The following is a 21,108-nucleotide window of genomic DNA, read 5'->3' on the forward strand; positions in this document are numbered from 1 at the left end:
TCAGCCCTGTGTAACATTTAAAGACTGCAGCAACTTTTGCTTATTTCTCTTTATTTTCTATATTTAAAAGGCAGAAAACAATGTTTACTGATTGCTTTGCAGATATGTACACTTCAACATACACACTTAAATAAAATACAGGTATACATTGTAAGTTGTTTAAATTTATATTAACTGTAGACATAAAGCAGTATCACAACATTTCTCTAACATGCTATAACTGCTGCTGTGTAAATGTAATCACTGTATTTTCTATATAATGTACAGTGTAAATTGTAGGTTTTATCCAGTAACAGCAGTGAAATGAAGACTGAAACATTTTCTAAATAAAACATTAAGACTTTTTTACACCTGACGTTTAATCATTTCAGATTGCTGTTTCATTGTTTGGGAAATTAAAAAGTAAAATGATTGATTTTTTAATAGTGATCAGTGCTGATAGAAATCTGCTGGATGCATCTGATAGAATGATGCAAATCAACTATTTCCTGCATTATCTGTACATCTCATATTACACATACAGTACTAAAGTCTTATGGGTATTTTAAAATTAAATTAAGGCAAATGGTGTCTAGATGGATTGTTTAAGACTGGCCTGTAGGCTGCAGTGTGGCAAGGCACAGATGTGTTGGAGGTACTACAGATGTTCTGGTCCGGTGACTTATTTGTCTTTGTACTCTAAAACAGAATGAAAGAAAATGAGGAGAAAGACACATTAATTTGTAACCCAGGTACTGCTATAAAATACCAACTACATACACAAATAGGCCTGTTTTACAAAAATATTTTCAATAGCAAAATACACATTAAAAGACCTTCGGGTGTACCTAACCCGAACCCCTAATCCCTAACCCCCCTCCCCATTTGATTCAGTGTCACTGACACAAACTGAGTAGCAATTCTTGCTTCACCTATGCTTTTCCTGGCATGACACAAAATGAACTGCAAAACTTATATAATGTATAATTAATACATATTATTTAGTGTGCAATGAGTATAAAAGTCCATGATGTCCAAAAACAAGTGGAAGTCCTGCTACACCCACTAACACTTTGCAGTATCCAAGCAAGAAACCATCTGCACCAGCTATGCTCCTGGGGGAGGGTCACATATCAAAGTCGTGAAGAAAAAATATGTCCTATACTGGACATAGATTTGAATATTGTCTAAAAGCAGCTGCATGATGCAGTGAAATAAAAAGAATGTAATTTGGAACACAGGGAAGATGAAAAGTTACAAAATAAATAAATATAAATACAGAATCAACGAAGTATTCCTAGAAAATACTCTACGTAAATGCTGTGGTTTTGCATTTAGCTGATATTGGGTCAATATAAATGAAAAAGTCACATATTACATCATAAATCATATTCATATTCATTATGAATAACTAAAACATTTCATATGGTTTATTTTGACATAAACCATATGAAGTGAAATAAACTATTTCAAACTCTCCTGTTTGAAGTAGGACAGTGTTTCTCCACCTTTCAGTGGGGGTGCAGGTAATCGCCTTCTCATCTGTCTCGAGGAGTCCAGGGTGACGGGCTGCAGGGAGATGCGTGTGAGAAATAGTTTTGTGTACGCGTGCAAAGTTTGACTTCCTGTTCTGATGGACTCACTGCAGTGTGTTAGTGTAAACAGATACTGTACCATAACTGGAATAGTCCTGCTCTTGATCAAGCGCGACTGTGTGTCCACATTGAGACCGGCGTTCTTCAGAGCAGCGATCCTTGCTGAGATGTCGCAGATCTACAGCAGATGCAGAGAAAGGATTAAAATATTTTTTGTTTTTTTTTTAACAAACAAATCTGCACTGTTCAATATTTGAATTGTTTTTCATTTTAATCCGTCGGTGTAATTTTTATGTTTTTACAGCCAAATCTTTTTTAAAAGGAAATACCGTCTTCCATCAATCTGTGCATCCAAATCTCTCCTTCTATTTACATTTTACTAGAAATCCAAACCCCAACCTACCTGCAGTTCAGACTGTTGTACCTTGGCAGCTGCTGCTGCCACCTGCTCCTCCAGGAAGGACAGCTCCATGTCAGGCGTGGAGCTGCAGATTCCCCGGGCACACTCCTCCAGGTCACTCAGCTCGGCCTCCAGACTGTACACTGATCCCGCTGCCACGTACACCTGCAGCACATTTTAAAAATCAAGTTTAAGTGCAGTTACCTCATTTGAGCATGTTTTTGAAATCTGCGGATGTTTGAAGCAGAGTAAATGTAAGGGAAAAAGGAAGCAGCCAAAGTAACTTATTATTCAATTGGTTTTGTTTCTTTTTAATGTTTGTTGAAATATTTATGGTAATATTTAATTATACTTAGCGGACCCTTTCAAAGCCTAAATTAAAAAGCTGCATCAGTAACACAAGAGCTAACCGTGCCGCATGTGATGTAGAATATCTTTAAACTGAACTCACGTTTTCCTCCAGTCTGGAAAACTGCTGGTCCAGTTTTTTGGGGTCAGTGTTGGGGGGCAGGGAGGTGGATGGGGGTCGGGTGTTTTCTCCTCCCTCCACACCCTGCAGCAGGTCTTCAGTGGCGTTCAGCACCTTCAGCATCTCAGTAGTGATGCTGCGCAGGGACACGGCTGAGTATCTCTACAACACACAAACAGAGACGGGTGTTACTCTAAATACTGACATCTCCTGGCAGTGTGAAAATAAACATACCTTTATTTTCATTTAAATTTGAAAACTAAGTAGGAGTGCAGTAGAACAACTGTTCATACCCAGCTGACCAAAATATAGGAATTCAGTGTGAAGGATTTTTAAGCTCGCAGTTTGAATTTCCTCCACATCCTGATTTTTTTTTATATCATACTGGGATATTAAAGTTAGCCTGTACTCAGATTAATGAAACGCAGTGCCACTCCACTTACTGCTCTAAATAAAGTTCAAAATAAAAACATCCAGATGCATGAATGAATTAAAATGAATATCAGGAGGAGGGACTTCAGTCACAGTGGACAGTAATCAGCTATAAAAGCTAATAAATCATTAATATTATGGATTTTCTTTCTTGGGGGGTAACGTTGATGACATGTTGAAAAATAAGTTATGCACGACAAACATGGAAAAATATTAAAAAACAAAAACTAATCTAAGTACCCATCTTCAACCAAAACAAAGTTCATTCTCACCTGCTCCAACAGAGTCGACATAAACTCGATTGTTTTGTAGTCTCTACCCTACAGTTCACACAGCGCAGGAGGAAACGAAGCACACAGAGGAGAAAGAAGCATCAGATAGAAGTTAGTTGCATTCAAAAGGATTTTTAGGGAGTTTGCACTGGACTTTAAAGTGAGCCTATGACGTCTGCAGAGCACTGCCATGTTTATATAAATGGAGATTTCAAGAAGTTATTCAAATTCTTTAAATGTATTTAAACAGAATCGGCTGATAAAACATTTCTGGCACTTGTGTGATGCACCTTTCACTTTTTTCCACTTGTTGGAGGTCATTATGTCGTCCTGGCTGACATGTGAGAGGCCTCACAGATGTGCACAGAATCAAGAAATTACAGTTTTTGTCCTGCCAATTAACCTATTTATGAATATACTGCAAGTAAAGGAGACACAGCAGAACCTAAACTCGTAGAGAGTTCTACTGGGGCTCTTACAGCTCTATGATAAACTCTGCATTTCGCATTATCAGTATTATTTTATTATGTTATTACCATCTAGTCCAGCAGCATGAAGCACTATAAGCTGTAATAACACAAATCAAGACTTCTTCTGGCAATGTAATCAAACTCTCAAAACAAGCAAAGTTTGTAAATGAAATTTTAGCACAGGCCTGCTGGACTGAATACAAACACTTGAGCTCAAATGTACAGAAAACTTTCAGGAAGTGAGAGGAAAACAGCGATGAAGCAGGAAGTTATGTAAAGCAGGTTTACACAAACGTTTGTTTTCTTTACGACAGACAGAAAATGCAATAAAGGTTTGGCCAGCCAGGAATTAATCAGGGACCCTGTGGCAAATGAAACACACCATGCAGACTTGTTAGCACGATTATACATTCTTTGGAGGGTCTTTAATAAATCTGGTTATTGGGACAGACTATGTCTGACGCAGGATTATGAGTAATCCTGTCGCACTGATAGAAATAATGAATCCTGTGTTTTATTTCGTATGAACTGACCTTTTCATTTGTAACGGGTGAAATATGCATGTGTGTGTTTGTTTTTTGTAAGGTGCACAGGCTCACTTTACCCAGCAGACTGTTAGTAGGAAATAAGTGTCAGAAAAAAGCTTCTGAAACGGTCTCACAGCTTGAGTGCTTACACTCTGAATCTCCTCTGCTGACAGTAAACCCTCAGGCAGAGACGAAGAACTGCTTTCTTGCATGATGTCTGCACTTTTGTCTTTGACTTCCTTCATGTCTGTCTTCTCCATGTCTGCAGTATCTCCCCATGTCTCCAATGCTTGCCGCTCTGCTGCCAGACTTCCTCTTCCATCCTCTTTTTCCTCCTTGTCCTCTTCAGTTCTTTCACACATCAGGTTAGCTTCACTTGTCTCAAATATCTCGGTAAATGTCAAAGCTGCAGGTTTTTCTTCAACCAAACTTTTTTCACTTTCTTTTAGCTCATTTACATCTCTGCCTGCCTTGTCTGTGCTCTCCCGTTTTGCAGAAATATCTCTTTCAGTTTCCTCACTTCTATTTTCTTCATGATGCTTTCTCACCTCTGACTCAGACCTCTGGTGGCCTCTTTGACTTTGAAACTCCTTTGAAAGATGTCCCGTCTCCTCTGAAGCGTCTGTGCTTTGTCCAACCTTTTCTCCTTTCTCTCCTCCTCGATCACTGCTTTCAAATGTCTCTTCATCCTTTAGCTCTTTGTTTCTTCCTCCAGCATTATCCGTTATTGGTTCTGCGTCCATGTCGCCCAAAGTCATCAACAACATGCTGCTGATTATTCTGTCAAATTCTTCATCGCTGTCCTCTAAAGATTGCCTCTTCCTCTCGCTCTCTTTGCTTTCTTTCTGAAACTTGTCTTCTCTGTCTTGGTCGGGCCACTTTGCCTCGAGCCAATTCTTTTGCTGTAAGTCGCTTCCTTGTGCTTCCACCCCTGTTTTTAACTTAATCTCTTGTCTTTTCTCAGAGTCGTTTTCACTCTCATTTCCTTTCAAAACTTCTACTTTTTCAGCGCCTAAGTGCCCCTTGGCTATTGTTTCGTCCACTGTTACCCTCTCCACTGTGCAATCTTTATTTTCCGCCCTCTCATTTTCATCATGCTGGACAGCCTCGACTTGTATCTGATTAAGAAAAGCATCCTCATGTATTACTTTTCCATCCCTGTCCTCTCTCTTTGTTTTCTCAGTATCAGCCATTAACTCAAACATTTTCACGTCCAGGTCTCCAATGGACTCTGTCCTCTCCCTATCTGCTCTCTCCCAAAGCTCTTCCATCTCAATGCTGTTCTCAGTTTCTCCTTGTTTCATCTCCTCCTCCATTTCTTCCTCATTCAATCCAATTCTATCCAGCTCATCCTCAGTGGAAGAAAACTGAGAAGCCCTCACTAAACTGACCAAATCACGTAGCTGTGCTGCTTCCTCTGCTGGCAGTTTCCACAGATACTCTTCGTCCATCGTCTCCTCTCCTTCTCTGCTCACTCTGTCCAACTCGTCCTCTGTAGATGAAAACTCGGAGGCACTGACTTGATTAACTAATCTGCACACTTTCATCGCCAGCTCCTCCTCCTCCTCGTCCTCTCCCTTTTCTTCTATGCCAATTTTATCCAGTTCGTCCTCTGTGGATGAGAACTGTGAAGCTCTGACTTGTTTTTCCAACTGACATATTTTGTAAGTCAGGCCTTTTGGCTTTTTCTCGTCTTGCTCTTTATCTTCCTCCTCCATATCTTCATCTTTCTCTCTTTCCCACTCTCCTTCACTTTGCCCCGCTCTGTCAAGGTTATCTTCAGTAGACGAAAAGTATGAGAGTCTGGACTGTGCAACAAGTCTGTAAAATCTATATTTCATCTCTTCATCCAGTTCTTTCTCTTCCTCATCATCCATTCTCCTTTCATCCAAATCAATCTCCATTTTCCACAGCCTCTCATCTTCCTCCTCTACATCCTTACTTTCTTGAGTCCTTTTCTTCATCTGTCCATCATCTCCATCTCCATCTTCATCAAGCTTTTCATTTCTTGCGGTCGAGTCAGAAACTCGTGCCACTTGCTGTTGCAGATTTAACTGAAGCTCCTCGTCCACTGGATTGGATTTATTTACGGTGATGTTACCCTCAGAGTCAAACGGTTCAGGGGTCGTGGCTTCAGACGTCAGAGTGTCAGAGGTCACGTCATCAGAAGGATGTGGTGGGACGTTGTCATTTTGATTTAAATCCTGCAAAAAGAAAAAGCGTTTGACTTAGAAAATAGGATTATATTTATCAGTGCTGTTGTGTGTGAAGTGGGTTTGTTGTCTTGAAAAACAGAGACTTGACTGATTGATTTATCAGTTAGCTGAGTAATCATCTCATTTCTTTATCATCATAGCTCCATGCAAACAACTGCAGAAATTAGACAAGTTTCAGAGCAAAAGCTGTCAGCTTTGCATGTTTAATGGTCCTTGAATGACTCAGCTGGATAGTCCAGTGTCCTTTCATCTCTATTTATTTCTTACCGACACGGGAGAAGAAGCCACTGTTTCTTTTTTACTCTTTCTCCTCTTCCGTGACTTCCTCATTTTTGCCACCTTCGTCTCTCCCTGATTCCCTCCTGCTCCCTCCAGGTTAAAGTTCACATCGATGATGTTGGTCCTGTGGGACGACGAAGGTCTCCTGATCTCTGCCGGCACCTTCCGCTTTAAGAGAGCCATGAGAGGTTTTTTAGGTTTCCAGTTCCCCTCAGAGTCTGAAAACAGACCATCTTGGCTGCCTCGCTCGCCCGTTGGCGGTGACGGGATGCTGTCGCCGGCGTCAGGCAGGTGAAAGTTAGAGTCCGTCATCTTCCTGTGGATCTCCTTGAGGACGGCACCCCAGGAGCTGTCAGGCTCTGGTCTGCTTTCGTTGTCTGAGCCCAGACCTTCGTAGGCTGACACCACTCCCGACTCCCTCTCCAAGGCGCTGTAGACTAGGCTCTTCCTTTTAGTGAGTAGGCTGGGACGAGACAGCTGGGCGCTCTGCAGGGCAATCCAGTTCCCGTCGGGGCTCTTCAGCACTGCGGACACACCGACGCATACAAGTATTTACACAGACATGCACATACACACACAAGGACGCAGATATCACGCAGAGAAGCAGAGCAGTGTGCCAAACGAGGCATATAATGATGCAACAAAAACACCCACACAAGTATTACCTGACACACCTTTAACTAGAACTGAGAGCGTGACATTACAGCTCACAGTTCCCCCACAAGGCAGAGAAAATTTGGATATGAAACCAGTTTGTATGAAAACTTTGAAAAGAGATAAAGTATGAATTTTTTTTTAAAAGCATTAAATTTTGATGCAAATGTGGACTGCGTTCCTTAAAATTGCGAGACTGTAGCATTGTTTACCTTTCACTTAAATCATGTTGTTCCAGTTACAGGAGCACGCATGTTGTATATATCATATGTAAATGAACCTGTTCCAACTTTTTATGGCAATACATTCAATCATAATCATCTACAGCTAGCGTTGTTAATAAAGTTGGCTATATAGATAATTACATTAGGTATTAAAGTCAATAAATCTCAATAAATCCATTCAATCTACTAATAAAATATTAGATGGAAAAGATAATTAATGTCAAAAGAATATTAAAATATCAAGTTTTCTCATTAGTTTTTCTCAGTTTCTCAACAGAGCGCCTCAGGAATGATTATGCTTGGTTCAGGGTCCTATAAAGACATGATGGGTAAGGATTTGGATTAACCCTGACTCATCAGCTATGTGCAGGATTTTATTTGAAGTTAGAAATATGAAAACTAGGTTTTAATATACAACAAATCAATTGTAAAAATAAATCCATAAGCAGTTTGAGGAGGCTGAAAAGGTAACTGTGTCTAAATTTTAAGACAATTATAGATTTTTCTGTGACAGTCAAAATGTGAGGAGAAAAATATACATCAAATAAATCAAATTTACAACTGTGAGTTTAACATACTTGTTGAGTCTTTGAGGATCTTACCAGCGTTATCCAGCCGGTCTACACTCTTCCAAGCTGACCCAGCTCCTTCCTTCTGTAATGTCTGCGGGGAGTCTTCTATAAGACCCGGAAGGTCATTGTCCAATAGTGAGAAAGCAGACTGTGACCTCTGAGGAAAAAGATAAAAGTCATTGCATCTTTTATTTCTATAAACTGATGATAAAATAAAGGTTCCTTGTTGAATAGTTCAACCAGCAGAGGTCAGCATGTGGAAACAGAAATGATCATGTCATCCTTTGTTTCAGTGAAAGAAGAACTGATGTCTTACTGTTCAGCTGCTTCAAATGTGCGTGTGAAGAAGAACCTGAAGGTCCAGCAACATTTATTATATGAAGAACAACTTTATTACTTGACTGGCTCATTTTGGCCCATGGCCTTCATCAGGGTCATCACAGAACAGACTCTAAGTACCAAATATTCTTTTTAAAAAACACAGCCTGGGTTGTCTAATTTGTTCTTCATACTACATGTGCTCCTGGAGCTTTAACGTCTTCTAACCAACTGGTTTACTCATTAAGAATGAATACAAATATGAACTTGAATTATTTCCCACTAATTATTGGCAAAGGTAGAGTAAAGTTATTGGATCACAAAACGTGTTTCTGATTTCTTTATTTTTACCCAGAGGCTTGGTTGATGTTTCTGTGAGCTGGACGCTTGATCAGAGGGGGGCTGATGTTGATGATGAAGGTCAGGGTTGCGTTCAAGGGCCAAGTCGTGATCATATTCTGCTCTCATCTCAGCCAGAGTCTTTCTCCTACTAATGATCTTACATAAACAGAGACTAGGATTAGTGCTGCATACAGCTCAGGACTGTGCAGAAAAAAAAAAAAACTTAAATTAAATTAAATAATCAGCTCCTTTCTAATACTTGAAGATTTGAAGAGGCCTTCACATGCAAAATTATTTTTCTTATATGTTTTACTTTTTGCACAATTGTTTTGGCCAGTTCCTCAATGAGCTCTCCTCTGTGCTCCCGCAGATAGCGTGCTTCATTCTGCTTCTCCTGTTGTAAACACAAATAAAAAAGCAAACAAACACTATAAGCTGATTGCTCCTCTGAATATACACTACATATACATGTTTGCTGTGCTGCATCCAAAAGCTTTAGCATACTTTAAGAGATTAGTAAGAAGTAAATCTTTTCTAACATAGCTGTGTTTTTAAAGACGCAGCAGCATCAGAAATCTAAGTTAGAAAGGTCAAGTGACGAATTAAAACATGCACTGCACAAAATAATTCCCCCTATATGAAAAAGTATAAAATGTTAAAGTCTAGCATGTCAATGGGGTTTCTCGTGAACACATGGTGTGAACACTTTTCACCACTGAAAAACAAACAAACATTTAGACTGTATATAAATGATGGCTGTAGCTTGGGAGCCACTGCATTCTTAGACCAACAGGGGGCGCTGACTAAGGCTGGAACAAAGAAATTTAGGGAAAATTTCCCCTCAGCTCTGCTTTCTATGACCTCATTAAAGACCCAACCTCATGAATACAACATGATGTTAATTTTTTTTAATTATGATTCAAGTTAGAATAGAAAAGGATGCGGTTTCATGGCAGTCCCTCCTTGTGACTGACAAGTTATAACCATACAAGGGTCACTCAGCCAAAACACATCATCAAAAGCATTCAGCTGGAGGATTCACATCATGACCTCACTAAACCCTCGGGTTATTTCATGGAGCGCCACATGTTACATACAGTCAGCTATGAGCAAAGACAGCAATCACCCTGCCATTGTCTTATACTGTAGTATTAAACCATCTGGGTTTTGGACTGGAACATAATCCTGGTGGTTTAACTTAATCTGACTGAAAGAAAATAAAAAAACAGAAAAGTCAGATTAAAAAGAAACTTCATGTAAGGTCTCTAGAGGCTATTTATCAAAGTGCAGATTGAGGATAATCCCCAACATAATGTAGCATTTCCAGTAGAAGACTGTATGGGTGGATTAAGGTTCAAACAATAAGTAACTATTTGTATGAGAGGAAAAACATGAATAACCTGATTGGAAGTGTCAAATTCAGCCTTGGAAATGGCCTCGTCTATGGCCTCCTCTGCCACCCGCCTGGCCACAGTGAGCGTCTCCGCCATGCTGTGCTCTAAATACAAAAATAACAATCACATATTTTGTTGTTATTGGAATGACTTTTGAATCAAAAAGTTGTTTACATTGTTTACTCTGCAAAAGTTTATGAAGAAGGCGCAGTTTTTAGTTCAGTTCACTTTTAGGGTTACGTGTATCTGTCTTCATTCAGTCCCAGTTTCTGAGGCACTGCAGACTGAGACATGACCATCAGCCCAGAGCAGCTTTTCATTCATGTTTGGCCTCACTCATCCTGTTAGCGCAGTGAACTAGGCGCGTGATGACAAATGAGAGCAAGGCAGGACACAGAAGAGAACAGACTGACATGGCTGTTTGAGATGCAACTGGGAACCTGCGCCAAAAGATTACAGCTAAGATCATAAAACTACTCAATTCTTCTGCTATAAAGCATTACATGAAAGTCAACATGGGAACAAATATGGATTCATGTGGACTCATGAGAGGATTATTTTTGACCTGGATATTGTGAAATGTTTTTTTCTTATGGAAATTCACTATAACAGGAAATGGATCACCAATCAGGAGAAAAAGGCCAAATGTTCGAGTAGCCAAATCTGCTGTATGGTAAATAGATGGTGAGCATTTCACTGACCGATTTAGGTAAAAGATGGAAAAGCTCTCACATTTGAATGCAATCACTCTCATATTGGTGAAGGTTTGCAAATGTTTGCTGTCTGAGTCTGTCTGCACCAATGAGACCAACCCAGTTGCCATGGGTGTTTTTGCAATAAACGACTCAAACCAACTGTTTGCCGGGTTGTATTCTTATAGTATATAAAAACAAAGTTGCCAAGCGCAATTTTGCCATTAAATTTCTGTATTTCTGGCCAGGCTGGAACTTCATTATTATCATGGAGATAAATAAATAAAACAGGTAGCACCATAACACCTCTGTTTAAGCTATTAAATTCACTCCATAAGAGATTAAATCAAGAAACGTAAAATTAATAGGCCTAAAACTGATGCTCCAGGAAGGGCTAAAAGAAATAGGTCAGCATTGCAATACAATACATATTGGTTTTTTGCAGAGTAACACAAGATGATCATCTGAACTGTGTTAAGTTAACAAAATCCACCTTTGTGCATTTTAATATTCCTTGCAAGAAAGCAAATATTTTCCTGCAAACCCAAATTCAGCTTTAATATTTTCAATATAAAAGTTGACGTTATAATATTGTGCTGCAGATTCTTAAATTTGCATTTGCCCAACCTCAAAAATTAAAGAAAGCAGAGCTACGCTGGGACTTAAACGCAGACAGCTCCAAAGGGCTCACTGATGAGTTACCTGACCCTTGTACTTAAAGTTACTTTGGCACATTTTACAAATACCAAAAGTACAACTAAAACCAATTACATTTATAACTGCAAGCAAAACTTGAATGAAAGCTCTTTTTTTAACTTCATTGCTAACAAACGAAAACTGAAACTAATCTTTATCTTAGCTAGTTACTGGGAGAAAGCTGAACTGGGGAAAATTTGTAACTTTTGTACATTAAACAAAGCATTTATGTCACCACAAGGTGTCATATTTTTGATATGTGAAAATACAAGTGTATTCATGTGTAATTACAGCAGATGTACAGTATAATCAAGCATCAGTGAAGTCTTTATTAAATGTGTCTGCACCTTCAGTTTGTCTGTAAAACGTTGAGTCGCTCCCGCAGACGCTGTCCTCATTGCAGATGCTCTCCTCATAGGCGCTGCCCTCTGCAGACACACACGTGTTTACATGAACATGTAAACAGACTTCCACATTTTTTATCCTGGAACCTGATCACGGGAATAACCTTTAAATAAAATGAAGCACTAAAGAGATGAAGGATCATCTTTTTGGTCACTGTCATTTTTGTAATGTGAGTTATGGAAAATACATTTGTGCAATTATGAAAATTAATTTTGATATTTTATTATGACAAGAACAGTTTTTATTGCAGATACCTAAACCTCAGCTGTCTCCAGTGAGATGTTCTTCCCTGTATGAGAGCCTAATTTTTGATTTATTAAGCGTAACTTTTGATAAAAATGACACTCTACCATGTTTTTTGCTTGGTTTGATTACTTGTTTCCTCACTACATTTGCTGGAAATGCATCTGTGGTGTAAACAGATTTAACTACACACACTTATCAACAGTATCTCTGACAGATATTTGAAATACATAATCTGATTTTAATGTCGGTAACTGCTCAGTAGAGAGCACTCAGTCACTCTCTACATAGTTTCCCCTTGCAGCTCTTGAGCTCTGAGCTCTTTTCACATCATTTAAATATTCATGCAACAATGTGGCCATTTGTGGTTATATAAGTGCATTAGTTTCCTCATGCATGGCATTACCAGCCAACTGGATCTGTGCACAGCAGGGCCTGGTTCAAGGGTACAGCTGAGTACACGGGGTCACTTCAATTCATTTAAAAGGCCAAAGAGCACTTAAGTAATATGAACTGTTCAGATTTTTAAAATGTAGCAAGCACTTTACTCCACTGGTTAAAACTCCAGAGACAAGCTTGATTTCATTAATGTGAAATATCCTGAAATAGAGACAAACTGAGGATCTTTTTTGTGTTCATATGTAGGAAAAGCGATTTTGTTCTAGTGACCCCTGGTGTGTATGTCTGCAGACATCTGTGTCATAACATCTAATGAGTCAGGACACATTTGGCCCCAGCACAGACACATGCAAAAAGATGTATGACCAGAACAGCAGCTGGAGGTCACTGTAACCCTGAAGGCACCATGAATCTCTCGGGAAGGCGAGCTGACAGAGGCATGCATGAGAATATGAACTCTGCAGCAGAAAGTACTTCTCCTGTGTATCATGAATGGCAGAGTATATTCCAGTGATTTGAATAACATAAACCTACATCTATTCTACCTTTAGATCTTACAGAAATCCATAAATTCCTTCAACCACAACTACCAATGAATTTATGAATTCCTTCAAAAATAAAAATTAAACCATTAGAGAGAAAACATTTCTAACCATCTTACAGACTCATTATTATATACAGCTACTTTCAGCACTACTAATATTTACTTAACTTCAATATATACTTCCTCCAAACCCTATTCCTGCAAAACTGCTCATAGAAGTCCTACCATTATTAATTTTTCAATCTTCAGTATGATCAATATATATTAATGGGCTATGATTAAGTAATTAAACCATCATTTAAAAAGCCATCACTCGACCCATCTGTCTTTTGGCCTAATTATATGCCAATCTCAAACCTTCCTTTTATCACTTTCTTGAAAGAGTATTTGTTAAACAGCTAACTGATCATCTGCAGAGGAATGGATTATTTGAAGAGTTTCAGTTATTTTTAATATCTCTTCCACGGTGTGTCTTTTGTCCTGTGTTCGTCTCCTCACCTTCAACTGCTAACGAAAGATTGAGTCCAGTTTTTGTCAGGTTTCTTCCTGTTTAAAGGGAGTTTTTCCTTCCCACTGTCACTAAGTGCTTGGCCATAGGTAGTCATCTGTTTGCTGGGGCTTTCACTGTATTATTGCAGGGTCTTCACCTTATAATATAAAGTGCCTTGAGGCAATGTTGTTGTGATTTGGTGCTTTGTAAATAAAACTTAATTGAAATTGAATTAAAATGAAAATTAAATCAGTACTAAAGCTAACCTATTATTTTACAGTCTTAGATATCTTTAACGTGCTACCAGGGTTTAGAGCTAAATGCTAAAGCTAGCAGAACCCTAAATGTCATCATTATGCCCACAATGTTTTTTGACTTATTAGTGTGCTAATAACTAATCTTTAGCACTGAGGATGCCATTGGTTCTCCATGTTTACAGCAACAAATCAAAAAACTGAAAAATGGAAAAAAGAATTGTTCTTGTGATGGCGCTCCAAGCTACATGTACTTAAAATCCATCCATCAAAATAGCCAGTAACACATAAAATGCCTAGAAAATGTTTGATGTGGTAGTAACTTACACCTCATACACCTACCATCTCTTTGCAACCACAGGATACGCCCTCTGCTGGCCATTAGAAATACTGCAGGTTAAATGCCATGTTTTATCCAGTCTTTGACTAAATGTTTCCTCAGGCTGAAATCTATCTCAGTGAGTCACTCAGATCATATTCATAGATCTGCAACAGTTTCATTAATAAATTGATTAATCAATTGAAAAATGTAAACTTGCCTCAGCCAGCAATAACATATATGAGATGACAATTTCTGATTTTACATGATATATTAACACTTTGATGAACACTAAATTCTTATAGTAAAATCTGTTGATTCCCATATGAATCCATTAACAGTACAGTCTGACAGCAAATTACAAGAACAGTTGTAAAGATTTGTAAATGTATTTATTTTATAATCATAGTTAATTTCATCAGGATTTTGACTGTTAGTAGAAAAAACGTTACAGTAGCCTTTAGGTATTGACTTGTTTCAGAATTCTCAAATGGTGAATCACAACAGTAATCATTAGTTTAGATGATAAAAAATGCCTGTATGTCTGTACTATACAAAGCCTTGAGTAAATTACATATATATGAGTTCGCCTCACTTCCTCTGCTCCTCAGGGCCACTTTGTTCCTTTGCGTCTCTCTTCAGAGGAGAATGTCTCCAAGCTTTGTTGAATCAGTGGACTGTGTTGAAAGGTCTTAAGGGAAAATGTTTCATTGCTGCACAAATCTCACACAAGGTTCAGGATCACACAGCATTTAGTTCTCAAATGTCAGCTCCGCTAGTTCTGATGCTATTCATGTCATTCGCATTATTCATATGCAGAGTAACATCATGAGTCACGCTGAGTCGATCGCATTTTGCAACTGGAACGAGAGTTTAGTTTTCAGTGTCGGTCTGTCATAAAAGTACGAAAACGGAAGAAACAGAGTGCTAAAGAGTGCGTATGCGTGTGCGTGTGTGGAGAATAAAAAAAGCTACCTACATCAGAGGAGCGGCGGCCTGACGCCAGCCCACATCAGTCCTCCTCCCACCAGGGTCAGAGCTCTGCATCATCTGCAGCAGGTGTGACCTCTCCTCCACAAAACACACATAATTCTCTGAAATCCCTCGTCGGTTCAATCAGATCATACTCTGAACCAGTGGCTCACAGATGCTCTGGTGCTTTGTCACTGACTAGACCTAGATGCCTGAGCATATGTCACTATGAACACATTTATTCAAAGCTCTCTGTGTCTGAACCAAAACATTTTCAGTGTGAAAGCTTCTCATTTAGCTGTGAAAACACAAAAAGATTCTTATACACTGACTTTGCTTTCATTAAAGAAAAGCTCAAAGCCTTTTTTTTCTTACTGTGACTGAAATATAAACAGGTTAAAACTGAAAGATCTGGTGTAAAAACAACACTTTGAGGAAAAGATATTGCAACGTTAATAAATAATGAACTTTTTCAAAGAAAATCTTTTGAATCAAATTCCTCTGAGAACAAATTCTTCTAATCTAAAACCAGGTCCATCCCTTAAAAAAGTAAAGGGTTAAAGAGCTGCCGTCTCAAAATAGCTGGACCCAACACTGATATTAGTCATTAGGGCAGGGGAAGTACACTGTTCACAGATGATTTGCTGATGCAGTGCAAAGATTCTGTCTAGCATGACTTTCATCCCTCAGAAATTCAAGCCCACCACAAAGCTGTTGGATCAGTGAGCTGTGCTGAAAGGCTTTTAGAGGAAATGTTTCATTGCTGCACAAATCTCACACAAGCTTCAGGATCACACAGTACAAGGAAAAAACTGACAAAAAGAAGGTACCTAACCATAACTGGCCCTGCGCTAACATCAATTAAAGAAAGTCTACAGTCTGCAATACACATTACACCTATTAATAACATTAATTAAAGACTAAAGATTATAAATATAAAAACTTTGATCACTGCAGCTCTAAATTACACAAATTCTGAGGCCAAAAACAGAAGAAAACAAATTAAAAAGTGATCCACTGATTCGAATCAACATAAACTGTGCTTTTAACAGCACTGTCATGTTCACATCTACGTCTGTAAACACTTTTGAACAGTGGATCATAAAACCTGCATAAATACAGAGTCCCTGCTGAATGAAGATATGAAAGAAGCAAACAAACATTAATAGACTTGAAGTGTAGCAACAGCCTGAGTGATTTGCCAGAGTTATGTGGGATGAAAGCCAAGAGCTTAATCCTGTTTCACCCTCTTCCCAAGTTCATGTTCTCCACTGCTTTGAGATATGAAACAGCAAAAATCAGACAACTTTGAGCAGGCACACTAATTTCTCATCAGAGTAGATTCTCAATCATATGTGGGGTTTTAGTGAAGTAAAAGTTGGGAACTGTTCCCTAACTGAACATCTTAATCATCTAACACAGTAAACGTAGTTTACCTGTTAGCTCTGAAAGCGCACTGTGTTCTGCCAGGTGCTTCCTGTAAAGAGTCTTCAGCACTTTGGCGCTGCCAAACCTCTTGAAGCGTTTCTTCACATTAGTGTAAAACCACTCCAGTGACTGTGTCTTCAACAACCTGAGAAAGAAACACACACACACGCACAACTTAATTTACATTAACATAGATTATGCTAATCATCCTACCAAATGTGAAGAAAACCCAGTCCCAGAGGATAAAGCGTATTTTTTATTATCCACATTTTGGTCAAGCAACATTCAACCAGAATTTCATTAACCAGGTCAAACACAAAAAAGCAAAACCATCAGTCAGTCCTGGTGCCAATCTACATCTGACTCACAGATGAACACAACCAGCTGCTGGCAGCTGTGCAGATTCATTTCCACTATGTCTCTCACATCAATAGCCAAAAACTCTCTGGAGTTGCTTCATAAATCAGGAGGCTGAGAGAGACTCAGCGGGATATGGTTTAATCATTAGTAAAAGGCAGACAGAAGACACATAAGCATGTCACTTTGATGTTTGCAAGACAGCAAGAAATCACACGGGCCGCTATCCACTGAAGTTGGGGTGTCATGGAGGGTAACACAGTGACAACGCTGATTAAATAGCAGGATTGTCGCATTGATTTCATCTTACACCTTACCTAAAGAATAAGTGTTTTTAAAGCTGGAAGTGAGTTGGAAAAACACAGCAGCTGTTATCATTTGTGACGGGTAAGAAGTCACAGCCAACAAATCACAGTGACACCATCTGATCTGTATGAAGAAGGCAGCATTACAGAAACACTTCACACAAATTTAGCAGAGTCTTGCTGGAGTAAAGATAAGAAGCAATCTGTAGATATGAAATCACTGTTTGGTTAACTGTGAAAAGTTTGAACCACCAATAAATCTAAATGCGAAGATGGTTGGGAGCAGTCCGGTGGTGCAGTAATTAGCACTGTCACTTCACAGCAAGAAGGTCCTGGGTTCAAATCTAGCCCGGATCTTTCTGTGTGAAGCTTGAATGTTCTCCCCATGTCTGCGTGGGTTTACTCCGACTTCCTCCCACAGTCCAAAACAAAACCTGTATACCACAGCTCAGAAAGGCTTCAGCCCCTCTACAACCTTGAACTGGAAGAGGAAGACAGATGGACAGACGATAGTTGTGCAGTTATCTTCTACTGAAGACAGTCAGCCAAAAAAAGACTAAAACTAGGTGTTTAATGTCACACATCTTGTAGATACACTGTGCTAACTTTATCATATTAATTGGAGAAAACCCACACAAGCATCTAAGGCCATGCAAACCCCACACAGAAGGGCGTTTATGGACCCAAACCCAGAACACTGCTGCTGTGAACAGTGTTTCAACAATGTTAAACTTAAATGGCTCAATGTGAAGAATTTGAAGATTTCTGTAGACGTATCAGAACGACCTTCGTTAGCGAGGTGACATGAATTAGACTAATGTGAAGGTGACATGTTAGTCTGCAGAATCTGAGTACAAAGTACAAAGAAAATGTATCTCAACTACTAAACAGACCCAGTGTACGATCTAATGTGTGCATGATGTTGTTACTCTAGCTCAGTTACATGCTGCATTACCTTCAAGTATATTTAAGATTAAATTTCCTATCACTGCTGCTTTTACAATAACTGTATAATGACACGTTTATGTTTAATGAGGAACCGTCCAATCTCTGAATGGCTGTAAGTGTGTGTACACAGCGAGTGCTTTGACAGGAAGCAGAAGCAAACCATAAAATGTCACACATCATTACTGCCCTTCTACAGGCTTTGTGAGGTGCCTCCTGGTGTAGACTAAGCAGTCAGGTTTTAACTACCAGCTACTGGCAATGATGCCTCACTGGAAAGAAAGAAATACGTCTACAAAGCACTATTACATTTTTATTACGGTGCAGTTTTTTCTTTATTTTAAATCTGTTTGGATGTTCTACCTTTAGGTTCTCTGACAAAGTTAACGTAGCACCTAAATACATCGTTCAATGCATGACTGGATATCTGCAGTCACCGGTGACCCCACGGCTGATGCTATATTGAATGATCTGGAGGCAGGTGGCAGGTAGGTAAGCTTATCACAGTGATTCCTGACACCAGCACATGTCATGGCTCTCTATTCTCATATTATCTACTGAATTGATTTTGAATGTCTGGGTCAGGCAACAGCACAACCCTGATCCACTGCATACAGAGTGGCATTTAAACCAGCAACTGCTTTAAACGTTTAAAATGTACATCTACAGTGTCTTTGAAGTTTCTGGAATATATTAAAGCTTTTAAAAAGGTGCCATTGTGAAGTATATAACGTAAGCATTTAGCAGGAAAAACAGGCCTTTAATTTGGACTCTGTGCAGCAGACGTGACAGGACATGGTCACTTCAGAGTTTGACTAGAGGCTGCAGAAATACATTCCCACTAAAACCCCATAAATCTGACAGTCTGTAACTTTCAAACACCAACAATCAGAGGGTCATACTCACATGTTTAGAGGTGAGAATGGTGGCTCCATTTTTGTCTTCTACACGCAATCACTTTTGATTAGGAGCCTGTCTAGAAATGTGTTCTCCACACATTTGAATGATTATCACGTCTCGACCTTTTTTATGATTGCTGCATTTTCAGCAGGCCTTACAAGACAGCATTCAATTTGTCATAGAAACTAGTTTTTTTGCTGTGTACCCCTCAGCAATGAGAAAAACATATAACAAGCACAGTCTCGTCCTTTTAAAAGAAAATGTCAACTCCTGAAATGTCAGCGTTTCATGAACAAAGGGAATTTTAATTATGGCACACTTTCAATTTTATCCATAAGGCTTTATGGTTAGGCTTTACAATCTGAGTAAACTGCAAAAAATATAAAATTACACAAAAATATAGTGAAGTACAGCGTGTGGATTAAAAGTTCACATGCTTAATGGAGCGTTTCAGGATTTCTGTAACATTAAACAGACAAGTTGAGTTCAAGAAAAGACCTCTAAAGGGAAAATTTGGGAAAATGTCTTTGAAAATCCATTTTATGTTGCTGCACATCTCCCTACCTCATCTCCTCCTCTGTCATCTTGCATTAGTGCAAACGCTGGGGCCAAAGGAGACTTTATCCTGCACTGTATCTTAGTGTCTATGTTATGTGTAATAAGTGCTAAATCCATCTCTCCAGCAGTGGAGTAAGACCTTAATAACCTTTGACGTCACTCTCGGCCTCTCATCCTCACTTAGTCTCCTTGTATATCGCACACACACAAACACACACACAGATACACACCGCAGCACTTCCAGGCACCACCGCTGACCTTACCTGCTCTTCTGGCAGGCGGAGCAGAGCCAGGTCTTGTCCCGTTTGTTGTACACCCGGCAGGCCTTGCAGACGTTGTAGTGGCAGTCGTGGCACTGGCGTTTGGGGTTGAGCAGGAAGGTGAAGGGCGAACAGCAGCGGATGCAGCAGCGCTGGTTGAAGCAACTCTGCCGTGACAGCAGGAGGCAGCGACTGCCCTCCTCGTCCAGCTCCTGCTTCAGCTCGCTGTGGGGAGGAGGGGGGAGAGAGATAGTGAAACCAGGAATGCGTGTGTGTGTGTGTGTGTGTGTGTGTGTGTGAGTGTGAGAGAGAGAGAGAGAGAGAGAGAGAGAGAGAGAGAGAGAGAGAGATGTATAAAATCTGTTTGAAAAAAGATGCTTATGTGTCAGTGAGTAAGATAAGAAGTATAGTATTCCACAGGGATCATATGAAGTTTCTGTACATGGATAAAGCAGCAGACCAGGGTTTACTGTGTCAAATAGGATGATTATGTGAATGAGGACACAGAGTGCACATAGCCAGATGAACGCACACTGATCCTCTGCGTCCCTTTAATGAAAATGGAGCAGAAATTAAAGTGGTTTCAAAAATTCGGTCAGGTCGTTTCATCATTTTGTAAACAGAAAATAAGTAGACACGGTGAGAATTATGGAGCTACTTCACATGTTTATCGAGATGCTTGTTAACCAGAAAGCCTGTATTAAATAAATAACAGCCGTGGTGACTAAACCACAAATACGTGGGTAAAACACACACAAAGACCCAAGTGTCTTCAGTGCCCTGCATCTTCACTAAGACAAATGAATTCAGTCACTTGTCCTGATAATTAATTAATTTTGATAATTGAACAAGTGTCTTCACTAGTTATGGTGTTAATGAAGGCATGAATATATGAGAACTTGTTGAGCCTTGAAGAGAGAGGTGAAAAATCAGGTAACATTGGACTGAAGGGGGTTCATTTGAGACCCCTGATGTATTTTTTTAGGTTAATATGGATGAAAGTGCAGAAAAAGTGAGAAGAGCTCAAGCCATGGAGATTACTGCAATAATAATTAAATGGTAACTAATGTAATGTAATTTTGTAATTGTGTGCCTGGATATGACTTTTTTTACATGCCGTCTCTACTTTACACGTTTGAATGCATTTATAATGCTTTTGCAAATACAAAGCAGACTTCCAGCAGCCTGCATTTACAAC

At 39.3% G+C, this 21,108-nt stretch overlaps 1 protein-coding gene across 3 annotated transcripts in view; it reads right to left on the bottom strand.

Annotated features, from left to right (window-relative positions):
* Positions 1-34: 34 nt before the first annotated feature.
* Positions 35-21,108, bottom strand: part of myripa (myosin VIIA and Rab interacting protein a) — a 29,150-nt gene continuing 8,076 nt past the window's right edge. For 2 of the 3 annotated variants that reach the window (XM_019348361.2, XM_019348360.2), the window contains exons 3-17: positions 19,914-20,135; positions 16,594-16,730; positions 11,879-11,959; positions 10,150-10,247; positions 9,063-9,143; positions 8,759-8,905; positions 8,120-8,246; positions 6,628-7,163; positions 4,294-6,348; positions 3,148-3,195; positions 2,426-2,605; positions 1,978-2,139; positions 1,654-1,752; positions 1,488-1,548; positions 35-678 (exon numbers count right to left, since the gene is read on the bottom strand). In XM_019348361.2, the coding sequence (XP_019203906.1) occupies positions 662-678; positions 1,488-1,548; positions 1,654-1,752; positions 1,978-2,139; positions 2,426-2,605; positions 3,148-3,195; positions 4,294-6,348; positions 6,628-7,163; positions 8,120-8,246; positions 8,759-8,905; positions 9,063-9,143; positions 10,150-10,247; positions 11,879-11,959; positions 16,594-16,730; positions 19,914-20,135 (4,051 nt within the window). In that variant the 3' untranslated portion in view covers positions 35-661. The remainder of the gene's footprint in view (positions 679-1,487; positions 1,549-1,653; positions 1,753-1,977; positions 2,140-2,425; positions 2,606-3,147; positions 3,196-4,293; positions 6,349-6,627; positions 7,164-8,119; positions 8,247-8,758; positions 8,906-9,062; positions 9,144-10,149; positions 10,248-11,878; positions 11,960-16,593; positions 16,731-19,913; positions 20,136-21,108) is intronic. The other variant, XM_019348363.2, reaches the window with a different exon arrangement.

The sequence above is a fragment of the Oreochromis niloticus genome, linkage group LG18 (assembly GCF_001858045.2).
Source record: "Oreochromis niloticus isolate F11D_XX linkage group LG18, O_niloticus_UMD_NMBU, whole genome shotgun sequence".
Taxonomy (NCBI): Eukaryota; Metazoa; Chordata; class Actinopteri; order Cichliformes; family Cichlidae; genus Oreochromis; species Oreochromis niloticus.